Below are 14,705 nucleotides of genomic sequence, written 5' to 3'. Positions count from 1 at the left end.
GTGTATCTGAGCATGCTCCACCAACATTTGTGTTAAGATGAATTATACAGAGTCATTAGGTGCATCTGAGCAGCTCCACCGACATTTGTGCTACGATTTATCATACAGGGCCATCGGGTGCATCTGAGCATGCTCCACTGACACCTGTGCTATGATTTATTATACAGGGCCATTAGGTGTATCTGAGCATGCTCCTCCGACATCTGTGCTAAGATGAATAATACAGGGTCATTAGATGTATCTGAGCATGCTCCACCGACATCTGTGCTAAGATGTATTATACAGGGCCACTAGGTGCATCTGAGCATGCTCCACCGACATCAGTGCTAAGATTTATCATACAGGGCCATTAGGTGCATCTGAGCATGCTCTACTGAGATCTATGCTATGATTTATTATACAGGATCATTAGGTTCATCTGAGCATTCTCCACCGACATCTGTGCTGATATGTATTATACAGGGTCGTTAAATGTATCTGAGCATGCTCCACCAACATCTGTGCTAAGATGAATTATACAGGGTCTAAGATTAGATGTATCTGAGCATGTTCCATTGACATCTGTGCTAAAATTTATTATACAGGGCCATTAGATGCATCTGAGCATGCTCTACCAACATCTGAGCTATGAATTATTATACTGGGTCAATAGGTTCATCTGAGCATGCTCCACCGACATCTGTGCTTAGATGCATTATACAGGGCCATTAGGTGTATCTGAGCATGCTCCTCCAACATCTGTGCTAAGATTTATTATACAGGATCATTAGGTTCATCTGAGCATGCTCCACCGACATCTGTACTAAGATGTATTATACAGGGCCATTAAGTGTATCTGAGCATGCTCCTCCAACATCTGTGCTAAGATGTATTATACAGGGTCATTAGGTGCATCTGACCATGCTCCACAGACATCTCTGCTAAGATTTATTATACAGGATCATTAGATGTATCTGAGCATGCTCCACCGACATCTGTGCTAAGATTTATTATACAGGATCATTAGGTGCATCTGAGCATGCTCCACCAAAATCTGTGCTAAGATTTATTATACAGGATCATTAGGTGCATCTGAGCATGAAATTGGAGAACGGATCCAGTGACAACGAAAATTAAAGAGCGTTCTGGAGGGTCATCAGTAGGGGGGTTATAGCTGAAAATGAGTTCAGATTTTAAAGTAGATTTACATTTGGTTAACTTATGTACAGAAAACTGTGGCTACATATTTTAGGAGTAACCATTTAAGACTTTATTAAACCTGGGAGGGATAAAAGGTTTTTCTCTCCTAAATTGTGACCTTTTTATAAAATGAATTGGAAATTTCATCCTAACATGAATTCACTTACCAGGCACCGATGTGCCAAAGGCCACAAATACCACAGCAGTTACTGAATCTTTCAAGCCAATGGTGCAGCCAAAATGAGAAGCAAGGTCCCCGATGATGGCGGTGAGGATGCCAATAATGGCTATTGATACAACAAAGCACGCCCATCCATTTAAATATTCCGTAGGGGGGACGCAAGCAAAAAGTACTTTCCAGAACACTGTTAGAAAGTGCATAACGTAGTCAAAACACGATGGTAATCTCTCCTCTCCGGACTCGTCCTCATCTTCATCTCCAGCTACAATAATAACAAGAAAACAAGCTTATCAATTGTATACAGGGCAAGAGCAAATCTCCCACATGGTTGAGCTGGGTCACATTCAGGAAAATTAACAATGTTACAAAGAATCTCTAATGGAGGAATGTAGCATGCACTGCATTTCCATGTCATGCTAAGAATACAAACTTAAGGAAAACTGGGGTTTCTCCTGGATTTCTGCGAAAAATGGCACCATTCTTGAAGGTGCTATCTTCTTTACACTCAAGCAGCGGTGTATAACTGGTATTATGCAAGGGTGTCCTAATTTTGGTTGACACAACTGTGGCAATGGCCTCGTGCTCACACAAATCGCGCAGTAACATGGGTGTTCACATGGATCCCACACCACCACGGTCACGGATGACATCAGTGCTCCCTACAGATGAGTGAGTGCAATATATTTCACAACCGTGCCCATAACACTGACACGGCACCTATTCGGCTAGGGTCACACAACCGTATTTCTCTCATCTCATCCTAATCACACTGATCAGAGTTTGTTGATAGTGTGATCCGATTTTCTTGGATGTGGAGAAGATGGAAAAAAATTATTTCCATAGTCTCCATTCTGTCAGTCTATGAAAATCGGACCACACCTGGATGTAATCCGAGTGCAGTCCCATTTTTTTTTTTTCACAAACCCATGGATTTACAAGGCTGAGTGTGATTTATGGGTACAAATCATGCATGCTGCAATTTTTTTTTCCTAGGACAGACTTGGTCCTAGGAGAAAAAAAAGAACATGTGTATGTGTGGCACCCCTGAGGGTCCAGTCGCCACAGAGTATTGCACCTCACCCAGACTTGTGATATTCAGCTCTCAGGCAAGGAGGGGCACTGCACAGAACCCTACACATCAGCATCCAACACTAGACAATTCAGTCAGGGCACCTGGGCGTACCCTAAGGGAGGATGGCCTCATCCCACACTGGATAGGAAAGGGTGTTGGAGGAGAGGGTGGGGTAGGTAGATTAAAGGAGGAGCTTAGTAAGCAAGCCTCAGGAAACATTTAGAAAGTTAGTCAGTTGGTGAGAGGAGTGGAGCTGAGCAGACATGAGGGTCTGCAGCTCCTGTCAGACAGAAAGACTGAAACAGACAGAAAGGAGTTCCCAGAGAGAGGGAACTAAAGGAAGTGAAATGACAGAAGGGGTCTTAGAGGCACGGGTAGTGAGAAGTCCACCTGTGGGGCTCGAATCAATAAGTAGAGGGACCAGGTCGCAGGCAAGGGGACCGGCCCCATTCTAGCGGAGAAACTAAGGACTCAGCTAGTTAATCGGAGGCTGTGGTATCTCTATGTGCCACATCTGCACACATTCGCTGAAAAGGCAGTCATATAGGATCCAGGGGGATTCCGTGCACACCGCCCAACAAGATTCGAGGCTGCTGGCTTGGGATACTTGGGACACTCTATGCTAGCAAGACCTGGACAGTGTACAGCCGGCATGCTAAAGAGCTTAATCATTTCCACATGAGTTTCCTCTGCAGACTCCTCACATCAGGTGGCAAGACAATGTCCCGGACACGGCAATTCTGGAACAAACTGGGCTCTGCAGCGTTTACACTCTCTTGCTGAAAGTCCAAGCCAGGTGGGCTGGACATGTGGTCAGAATGCCTGACAGCCGACTACCGAAACAACTGCTGTACGGAGAACTGTGCCAAGGAAAGCGAGCAGTTGGGGGGCAGAAGAAGCGCTATAAAGACTGCCTTAAGGTGTCTCAAAAACCTGGAAGTCAACACCAATGAATGGGAAGAGCTTGCCCTGGATCGTCCAGGTTAGCGGGGCAGGATCACCTCAGGAGCTTGTGCAGCTGAAGATAGGAAAATCTTTGACGCAAAAAGAAAGCGCGCTGTACGAAAGGCACAAGTAGAATCTGGTGTACTGACCACATCTGCTTCCTTATGTCAAGTATGTGGGCGAACCTTCAGGGCCCGGATTGGACTCATCAGCCACCTCCGGACCCATAACTACTAATTCTCTTCTACCCCTAAAGTCATGGTCATCTTCGAAAGCGAAGGACGAACAACATCATCATGAAACATGGATCGACTGGAGTTTAGGCTTTATTAAATGGAACCGTACACATTAACACTAGAACTACTGATGGAGTCATTTTGACTCCTTTCGTTTTTTATTTCTCTTCTGTGACTACATTTTTCAGAATTCCGGCTTGAAACTCGGTGACTTTTCCTCAAATATGATGTGAAAAAAGATTTTATGAGAATAAATAATTTTGGTAAAAAATTTGCGCGTTTTTTTCAAAATTTACCAAGAACTACTGAAGGGAGTCATTTTGACTCCCTACTATATTTTGAGGTCCTTTTGTCACTAAATGTTGCTATAAAGTTTTGTGCATAATTTTTTCACTCTGTCTTATTTACCCTGATGTTCATATAGATGTAGTTCAATTTACATGTCAACTTTTCACATTTTCCTTGTGTTTTACCTGCTTGTATTACTGTGTAATGCTGAACAAAATAGCTTGTTTACTCTAGGCTCTTATCTTATGCTAATGAAGGGTGGTGTTTTTCTAAGGTCCTAGCAGGAGACAGTATTCTGGATAGTAACTTTACTTTCAGTTCAGCTGAAGAGACAAAGAGAACAGATGCAGACATACGAGCTCTGAAGACTCATACAGGTATGAATTGTTATGAAATAGTTTAGCTGTCTGTCAACTGATTCAGCCCACCTAATTTTGAAGGTGGCAGAACAGTTATTATTTCTTTTAGTTTCCATTTCATTTCTATTTTTCAGCAGGGAACTATATAGAATTATGGAATTTGTGAGGAATATGGAGAGAAGACGTTTGATAAAGCCTCAGGATATTCTGGCTACTTTGCAATCCATACCGGAGGATGAATCGGAATCCGAATTGCAGGAACATGTATTTGATTCTGACAGTGATGAAGATTTCATTCCTCAGAACATATCAAGTGAATCTGAAGACTCAGAAGGAACAAATCCAGAAGGTAAGTAGTTATGTGTATTTATTTGTTCTTCCACACACTGAGTTAGGGCCTGTGCACACTAGCAGAATTCTGGCTGAATAGCCATCTGGATATTCTTGCCGCAATACAGGCCGTACCTGCCCGCTCATGCCTGAAGCTCCGCTCCGAACCCCGGGCTGGAGCCGCTGTCAGGGACAGAGCAGCGCTTGCTTACGCGCGAGCACGGCTCCGTCCCAGACAGCGGCTCCAGCCCGGGGTTCGGAGCGGAGCTTCAGGTATGAAACTCCGCTCTGTACCTGATCGGGCAGGTACGGGCCGGATTGTGGTGAGAATATCCGGTCGGATATTCCGCCGCTAATCCAGCCAGTGTGCACGGACCCTTACAAAACAAAAATTCTAAATATTCATCAACTTTTTTCCAGATATTCCAAGCACATCAACTGGGGATCGGGCTCATGCAGTTATGTTGCCTCGTGACCATCCTCCTGGTCGTGGACAGAAAAAATCAGCAAAACGTCCCAGAAATGAAAGAACAACAGATAACGATGGCGGCGAAGGTAATGCAACAACAAACACCAGAGAAGGCGAATCTGAAGGAATACTAGTTTCAGCGGATGGTATTCAATGGAAACCTGTTGAAATTGGACAACACTTGCCTGGTAGGCGTGACAGCCAAAATATTCTTCGAGAAGCACCTGGCCCTACAGGATACGCCAGAAGAAATATCATTATCGATAGTCCTTTGAGCGCATGGCGTTTATTTTTTGATTCATATATATTGACACATATAAAGAACTGTACGCTTGCAGAAGCATGCAGGAACAATAATTTACAGTTTACTCTATCTGATGAGGAGCTAGATGCATTCATTGCGATATTCTATGCTCGTGGAATATCTGGCACGAACCGTCACTCGATTAGCAGTATTTGGTGTAATGACTGGGGAATACCGTTTTGCAAAGCGACAATGTCTAGGGACCGCTTTGTTGAAATTATGAGGTTTCTCAGATTTGATGAGAAATCTACTCGATCGGAGAGACTGCAAACGGACAAGTTTGCTCTATTTTCTACTGTGTGGGACAGGTTTATTGAAAATTGTATTGCGTGTTACAAACCTGGCCCATACATAACAGTGGATGAGCAACTTTTCCCAAGCAAAACTAGGTGTCCATTCACGCATTACATGCCTTCCAAACCAGATAAATATGGCCACAAATATTGGCTAGCTGTTGATAAGGAGAGCAAATATCTGGCAAATGGCTTCCCTTATCTAGGCAAAGATGACACACGCCGTGCTGAGGACCGTTTAACTGACCATGTGGTAATGAAGTTATTGGACCCGTTTTTGAAAAAAGGTCGCAATGTTACAACCGATAATTATTTTACTCCATTAAAATTAGCTAAACAGCTAAAAAGCAAAGGAACAACCATCGTGGGAACACTGAATAAGATAAGGCGAGAAGTGCCTAAAGAAATAAAATCCATGAAAGAGGAATTGTACAACACTAAAGTGTTTAGAAATGAAGACAATTTTACACTTACAGTATATCAAGGAAAGCCCAACAAAAATGTTGTCATTTTGAGTTCCGTCCATCCAGATGTTGTTGTTGCGTCTGATTCCGCTAAAAAAACTCCAGAAACGGTAAAGTTTTACAATGAAACAAAATATGGAGTAGATGTAGTGGATCAGATGGCACGAAAATATACCACACGAACATCCACAAGGAGATGGCCTGTTCATGCATTTGAAAATGCCTTTGACTTTGCGGGTATAAATGCATGTATAATATTCAAGGAGATTACCCACCAAAAAATGTCACGCAAGGCATTTTTGCAAACGCTTGTGAGAGAGTTGAGTGGTCCTTATGTCACAGATAGGGAAAAGGGTTCCACGTCCCAAGTTTCTACATGTTCAGAAGTGATGGTTCAAACAAAATTTTGCCAGATCAAAGAAAAGTGCAAGAAAAATAGATCTGTCGGCAATTGTAAGACTTGTGGTAAGTCTTTGTGTGGGCAATGTACTGCCATAAATCAAAGGCAATGCCTAAAATGCGAAACACCAAATGTTTAGAAGGTGAATTCTGCGCCATATTTTCATTTTTATGCTCCTCCACCTACATTTTCTCTGCGTTTTTTTCTTCAGTTGTTGTTTATATGTGTGCACTTGAATAAAAAAAAATGTTTGAAAAACATCTATTATAATTATTGTTATTTTCTGTAGAAAAATAAGAAAAGCAGAAAAAAAACAATCAAAAGCATTACTGTTGGATCTCACAATAATAATACATTACAAAAAATATAATTATTGATAAATAACCACAAATGAAACTCTAAAAATAAACGAAAACAAGCAAGGAGTCAAAATGACTCCTTTCAGTAGTTCTAGGCGGGGTCACGAGTCCAGTAGTCCTAGTGTTAAACTGCCAACCTCATTTTCTACAGGTCACTCGTTAAGAGTAGAGATAGCATCCTGTTCTTTTTGTAGTATACAAGTCAAGTCATTTTCATGGTATTTCTGAAATTTATGTAATGAAATTTATGTAACGCATCTTTCCTCGCAGAGAAGTTCACATCTTTGACCCACTTAAATAAATTCCAGCAGTTGGTATGAAATATAGGCATTTCATTCTTATCTCTCTGTTAAGGTTAAATGATGACAGATTAAAAACCTGCATATTATCCATTATTTCACTTTTAACAGGTTCTGATATGTCCGTTTGTCCATGTCTTGCAATTGGATCTGCCATACCCTTTTAAAAATAAAATAGGAACTCGTAGGAGTAATGGAAAAATTTGGAATGGAATTTGTAGATGACATTGTTATGGTTTTTGAAGCGATTGACAATGTTAGGGCTCACCCGGTGAGGTATAGTTGTGCTCAAAAGTTTACATACCCCGGAAGAATTTTTGCTTTCTTGGCTTTTTTCAGAGAATGTGATTGATAACACCAAAACTTTTTCTCCAGTCATGGTTAGTGGTTGGGTGAAGCCATTGTGTTTTCTCTTTTTAAATCATAATGACAAATGGAAAAACATCCAAATGACCCTAATCAAATGTTCCGAGTTGCCAAGCTTTTTTGGAAGTGCATTGAACAGCAAAGTGGATTGCTGCTGAGGGGAAAGAGAAAAAAAATCTCTTTAAATCTTCAGCTTAGTGAGTGTGAACGAGCTGAGTGTGACCTGAACGTAAGTGTGAACGGTAAGTGTGACTTGTGATTCAGTGACTTTGGATTCAGGGAATTTCCAAGGGAGGAATTACTGAATTGCTGTCTGTATTTTATTAATACTTTGCATTTATTTTTTATATAACTTTTCTGTCTGGTGCAATCCCCATTAGGAAATGTGCTCCACTATTGTTAATACCATCCAGTGCACATCTTGCCACATGTATGCAATCCTTGAGCAGCCGGTCGAGGGTGCATACTGCTGTGCGAGATGTGAGCACATTGTGCATTTGGAAACCCAGATTCTGAATCTAAATGTGCAGCTGGCAACACTGAGATCCATAGACAATATGGAGAGGAGTCTTCTGCTCACTGAGCAGATGCTCAATGGGATAGATGAGGGGGGAATAGTAGGATGGAGCTGCAGGACGATGAAGTAGCAAGCTGGGTGACAGTTAGAAGGCCGGGTAGAGGGAAGAGTGCCAGGGAGGCTAGTCCTGATCTGGCACACCCCAATAAGTTTGCTAAGTTGACAGATGAGGGGGGTGCCAGTACAGGGGTAGCACTGCTGCAGCCAGGCATGTCCTCTGAAAGCCGGAGGAGTGACTGCTACAGTAATGAGGGAAGTAGGAGTGCAGGGCAGGCCAGACAGGTGCTGGTAGTGGGGGATTCAATTATTAGGGGAACAGATATGGCAATCTGTCAGAAGGACAGGGATCGTCGAACGGTGTGCTGCCTATCTGGCGCTCGAGTCCGACACATCGCTGATCGGGTGGACAGATTATTGGGAGGGGCTGGTGAGGACCCAGCGGTCATGGTGCACATTGGCACAAATGACAAAAGTTAGAGGTAGGTGGAAGGTCCTTAAAAACGATTTCAGGATTTCAGGGAATTAAGCTGCAAGCTGAAAGCAAGGACCTCCAACGTGGTATTTTCCAAAATACTGCATGTACCACGTGCCACGCCAGAGAGGCAACAGGAGATTAGGGAGGTTAATAAGTGGCTCAAGAATTGGTGTAGGAAGGAGGGGTTTGGGTTCCTGCAAAAGAGGGCCAACTTCTCAGTTGGCTACAGGTTCTATGCTAGGGTCGGGCTGCACCTCAATGGGGAAGGTGCAGCTGTGCTGGGAGAGAAAATGGCTGGAAGGTTGGAGGAGTCTTTAAACTAGGAAATGGGGGGGAGGGTATTCATTTTATATGAGGGGAAGAAAGAATAGAGGTACAGAGAGATACATAAAGTGCAAGTATACTAATGCCAGAAGCCTCGCCAACAAAATGGATGAATTAGAATTAATGTTGTTGGAGCATAATTATGACATGGTGGGGATATCTGAGACATGGCTGGATGAGAGCCATGACTGGGCTGTTAACTTGCAGGGCTATAGTCTGTTCATATATGACCGAACGGATAAGCGAGGGGGAGGGGTGTGTCTATATGTAAAATCCTCCTTAAAACCCATCCTGCGTGATAATATAGGTGAATCTAATGAAAATGTAGAGTCCCTGTGGGTGGAGATAAGGGGAGGGGGAAAAATAATAAATTACTGATAGGGGTTTGTTATAAGTCACCAAAGATAATGGAAGCAACGGAGAAAATCCTCATAAAGCAAATAGATGAAGCTGCGACTCAAGGAGAAGTGATTATTACGGGGGACATCAACTACCCTGAAATAGATTGGGGAACAGAAACCTGCAGTTCCAGCAAAGGTAATCGGTTTTTGACAACTATGAAAGACAATTACCTTTCACAACTGGTTCAGGAACCAACAAGAAGGGGGGCACTGCTAGACCTAATATTAACCAACAGGCCAGACCGCATATCAAATATAAGGGTTGGGGGTCACTTGGGGAATAGTGATCACAAAATAATAAGTTTTCATGTATCCTTTAATAAGATGTTTATTAGAGGGGTTACACGGACACAAAACTTCAAGTGGGCAAATTTCCAATGGATGAGAGATGATCTTGGTGCAATTAACTGGGATGATATCCTGAGACATAAAAATACACAAAGAAAATGGGAGACGTTTATTAGCATCCTGGATAGGACCTGTGCACAGTATATACCGTATGGGAATAAACATACTAGAAATAGAAGGAAACCAAATATGGCTAAATAGAGCTGTAAGGGTCGCAATAAGTGACAAAAAGAAAGCATTTAGAGAATTAAAGGAAGTAGGTAGTGAGGAGGCATTAAATAAATACAGAAAATTAAATAAATTCTGTAAAAAGCAAATCAAGGCAGCAAAGATCGAGTCAGAGAGACTCATTGCCAGAGAGAGTAAAAATAATCCCAAAATATTCTTTAACTACGTAAATAGTAAGAATTGAAACTAAAAAATGATGTGGTTGGCCCCCTTAAAAATAGTCTGGGTGAAATGGTGGATGATGATGCAGAAAAAGCCAATATGCTAAATGACTTTTTTTCATCAGTATTTACACAAGAAAATCCCATGGCGGACAATATAATCAGTGATAACAACAATTCCCCATTAAATTTCACATGCTTAACCCAGCAGGAAGTACGTCGGCATCTAAAAATCACTAAAATTGACAAATCTCCGGGCCCGGATGGGATCCACCCCCGACTACTGCAGGAATTAAGTACAGTCATTGATAGACCATTATTTTTAATCTTTAAAAAGTCCATAATAACAGGGTCTGTACCACAGGACTGGCGTATAGCAAATGTGGTGCCAATATTCAAAAAGGGGACAAAAACTGAACTCGGTAATTATAGGCCAGTAAGCTTAACCTCTACTGTGGGTAAAGTCCTGGAGGGCATTCTAAGGGATGCTATACCGGAGTATCTGAAGAGGAATAACCTCATGACCCAGTATCAGCACGGGTTTACTAGGAACCGTTCCTGTCAGACTAATTTAATCAGCTTCTATGAAGAGGTAAGTTCCGGACTGGACCAAGGGAACCCAGTGGATGTAGTGTATATGGACTTTTCAAAAGCTTTTGATACGGTGCCACACAAAAGGTTGATACATAAAATGAGAATAATGGGGATAGGGGAAAATATGTGTAAGTGGGTTAAAAGCTGGCTCAGGGATAGGAAACAAAGGGTGGTTATTAATGGAGCACAGTCGGACTGGGTCGCAGTTAGCAGTGGGGTACCACAGGGGTCAGTATTGGGCCCTCTTCTTTTTAACATACTTATTAATGATCTTGTAGGGGGCATACAGAGCAGAATTTCAATATTTGCAGATGACATTAAACTCTGCAGGGTAATCAATACAGAGGAGGACAATTTTATATTACAGGATGATTTATGTAAACTAGAAGCTTGGCCTGATAAATGGCAAATGAGCTTTAATGGGGATAAATGTAAGGTCATGCACTTGGGTAGAAGTAATAAGATGCATAACTATGTGCTTAATTCTAAAACTCTGGGCAGAACTGTCAATGAAAAAGACCTGGGAGTATGGGGGGGATGACAAACTCACATTTAGAGGCCAGTGTCAGGCAGCTGCTATAAAAGCAAATAAAATAATGGGATGCATTAAAAGAGGCATTGATGCTCATGAGGAGAACATAATTTTACCTCTATACAAGTCACTAGTTCGACCACACTTAGAATACTGTGCACAGTTCTGATCTCCGGTGTATAGGAAAGACATAGCTGAACTAGAGCGGGTGCAGAGAAGAGCGACCAAGGTTATTAGAGGACTAGGGGGTCTGCAATACCAAGATAGGTTATTACACTTGGGGCTATTTAGTTTGGAAAGACGAAGGCTAAGGGGTGATCTTATCTTAATGTATAAATATATGAGGGGACAGTACAAAGACCTTTCTGATGATCTTTTTAATCATAGACCTGAGACAGGGGCAAGGGGGCATCCTCTCCGTCTGGAGGAAAGAAGGTTTAAGCATAATCACAGACGCGGGTTCTTTACTGTAAGAGCAGTGAGACTATGGAACTCTCTGCCGTATGATGTTGTAATGAATGATTCGTTACTTAAATTTAAGAGGGGACTGGATGCCTTTCTTGAAAAGTATAATGTTACAGGTTGTATATACTAGATTCCTTGATAGAGTGTTGATCCAGGGAACTAGTCTGATTGCCGTATGTGGAGTCGGGAAGGAAGTTTTTTCCCCCAGTCTTGAGCTTACTCTTTGCCACATGTTTTTTTTTTGCCTTTCTCTGGATCAACATGTTAGGGCATGTTAGGTTAGGCTATGGGTTGAACTAGATGGACTTAAAGTCTTCCTTCAACCTTAATAACTATAAGCGATAGCCTCAAAATCTTAATGGTTTAGAGATGATCTGCGAAGAGGAGTGAACCAAAATTCCTCCTGACATGTGCACAAACCTCATCATCAACTACAAAAATGTCTGACTGCTGTGCTTGCCAACAAGGGTTTTGCCACCAAGTGTTAAGTCTTGTTTGCCAGAGGGATCAAATACTTATTTCTCACTGCAAAATGTAAATAAATTTATATAATATATACAACGTGATGGCATTTTTTATAAGATCCCCAAATCCAGGTGTGAAAAACTTGTAGCATCATTCCCAAGAAGACTCATGGCTGTGCTAGCTCAAAAGGTACTTCTACTCCATACTGAGCAAAGGGTCTGAATACTTATGACCATTGATATACTTATGACTGATATTTCAGTTTTTCTTTTTTATTAAATTTGCAAAAATTACTACATTTCTGTTTTTTTTTAAAAACCTAACTACGATATCTCGGAATCCCAGAAAAGAGTATAAACCAAAAACAAAAACAAGGATACCTAAAAAATAACTTTTATTAATACATCTAAAAAGACCATATTTATCAAAGATTCAAATAAAATAGTATTAAATGTACCTATGAGACCCTACGTCGAACTACAATGAGTCCTGCCTGGCAGTGGAGGTTGGCACCCTACTTTACTAGGCGCCCCCACTCCTCGACGGCTCACCCTTATCTGATTGTACTCTACCTTTAGGGGGGCATTATCTTGTATACATTGCACTTTGTACTGTCCCCTCCGGTATACTGACTAATGACATTATTGATAATACATTATTTTTTTTTTTTTTTATGTATATTATTTTTTTGGGTTATTTTTTGCATTTTGTTTTGTTTTTTCTCTCACGGGTATCGGAGGTGTATGTGCGACAATATCTTTTGTCTATCCCTCATTTTAGGGATTGTGAGGGACCCTAGGGTCAGCCGTCGTTGAGTGGGGGCGCCTACCGCAGTAAATTAGGGTGTCTGCCTCCACTGTCAGGCAGTTGGCATTATAGGGAAGTACAGTAGGGCTCACCAGCCTCTTTTCTGATTGTAGGTACCTTCTAGGGTGTGTCAGGGTGAGCCGTCGAGGAGTGGGGGCGCCTACCGCAGTAAAGTAGGGTGCCAACCTCCACTGCCAAGCAGGACTCATTGTAGTTCAACGTAGGGTCTCATAGGTACATTTAATACTATTTTATTTGAATCTTTGATAAATATGGTCTTTTTAGATGTATTAATAAAAGTTATTTTTTAGGGATCCTTGTTTTTGTTTTTGGTATATACATTTCTGTTTTTTCCAGTCAATATGGGGTGCAGAGTGTACATTAATGAGAAAAAAATGAACTTTTTTGAATTTACCAAATGGCTGCAATGAAACAAAGAGTGAAAAATTTAAAGGCGTCTGAATACCTTCCGTACCCACTGTTCTTCTGCCGGGAAAAGGATTGGATGGTCGCAGCTTGCCTTACAGAACCCAGGCACAGTAAAACTTTGGGACATATTCTTAAGAAGCTCTTCCTATGTACCACCTTGTACACATTTTATCATGCAGAAGCTTTGATCTGTCACATCTACATATACAGGTTGTATAACATGGACAGATCTTGTCCATATGCAGAATCTGCTCTTTACTTTCTTTTCTTTTATTAAAAAGATCACTTCAAACAAATGAGGATAAAAGGTTTTCATGAAAAGCAAAGAAGGCAGAATTTTTTAAAGTTCAAATACATTAAAAAAGCAGATTAGTTAAAATTGCATGTTCTGCCTTGAATTTCATTTACGGTACCTTTATACTTTCAATAGTTTTGCACATAGCCATGAAGAATCAAGGCCAGGTAATCCTAATTTTACAGTTCTGATTGCTAAGTAAATCTGCTAATTAAAATATTGTCTTCCTCTACTTGTTGTAAGTGGAATGAGATAGTCATGCGGCTGCCCTTGACTTGTAGATTATTTTAGCAATCCGACAATTAAGCGTGTGTGGTGCTCGGTGTGGTCACTCAGAAGAAGTTGGGCGCTAATAGACTTTGTAGCTCTTGGGTATTCACACATTCAGTACTGAAATGTACAATTACACCTTATGAAGGGACTTATCTTTTGTATTTCATGGAAATTACTGCTTTAAAGTGTTTATTTTTTACTTTGAAACATCGGAAATTGATCCCTACAGGTTCAAATGAGGATATCTGTGACTGACAATATAACTTCAAATGGGGTCTTCAACGTTAAATAACTACATATCATATAAATTAAAATGGTGGCTCGATGGCTAACAAGTGGCATGATAAAATTCCTCCAAGGGGAGAATATGGTACTTCAAAGGAGAATTGTGGGCCTGTAAGGATTATGTTTCTACTGGCTCTATCATCATGGCAACACCTTGTATGTAAACCTTTTGAGGTCTGATCTGACTTTGGCAATTTTCCTCATGTTCATGTAGACTCCCACACTTGCCCCTGGATGATATGTTACATATAGATTGTAAACCCAATTAAGGAACTCAGATGAGTACACCTTTATATATCACGTATGCATGGCACAGTATCAGAGTTGGTAACACTGTGCCACTGAGACCCTGGGTGTAAATCTGGTAGAGCAATATTGGCATGAAAAAAGAAATATATACAGTATGTGCCTTTAGCAACAATGCGCAGAATTAATAGGACCCACGTACGCATACCTATTAAATTGTGATCTCAACTAAAACCAAGAACTAATGTGAGTGATT

At 41.2% G+C, this 14,705-nt stretch overlaps 1 protein-coding gene across 3 annotated transcripts in view; it reads right to left on the bottom strand.

Moving 5' to 3' along the window:
* Positions 1 to 14,705, bottom strand: part of SLC8A3 (solute carrier family 8 member A3) — a 470,913-nt gene that overhangs the window by 3,338 nt on the left and 452,870 nt on the right. For all 3 annotated transcript variants that reach the window (XM_069731638.1, XM_069731629.1, XM_069731646.1), the window contains one exon: positions 1,347 to 1,622. In XM_069731638.1, the coding sequence (XP_069587739.1) occupies positions 1,347 to 1,622 (276 nt within the window). The remainder of the gene's footprint in view (positions 1 to 1,346; positions 1,623 to 14,705) is intronic.

This window comes from Ranitomeya imitator, chromosome 1 (genome assembly GCF_032444005.1).
Source record: "Ranitomeya imitator isolate aRanImi1 chromosome 1, aRanImi1.pri, whole genome shotgun sequence".
Lineage (NCBI taxonomy): Eukaryota > Metazoa > Chordata > Amphibia > Anura > Dendrobatidae > Ranitomeya > Ranitomeya imitator.
Note: the sequence above shows the minus strand (reverse complement) of the source record. Positions and strands in the feature narration are given on the sequence as shown.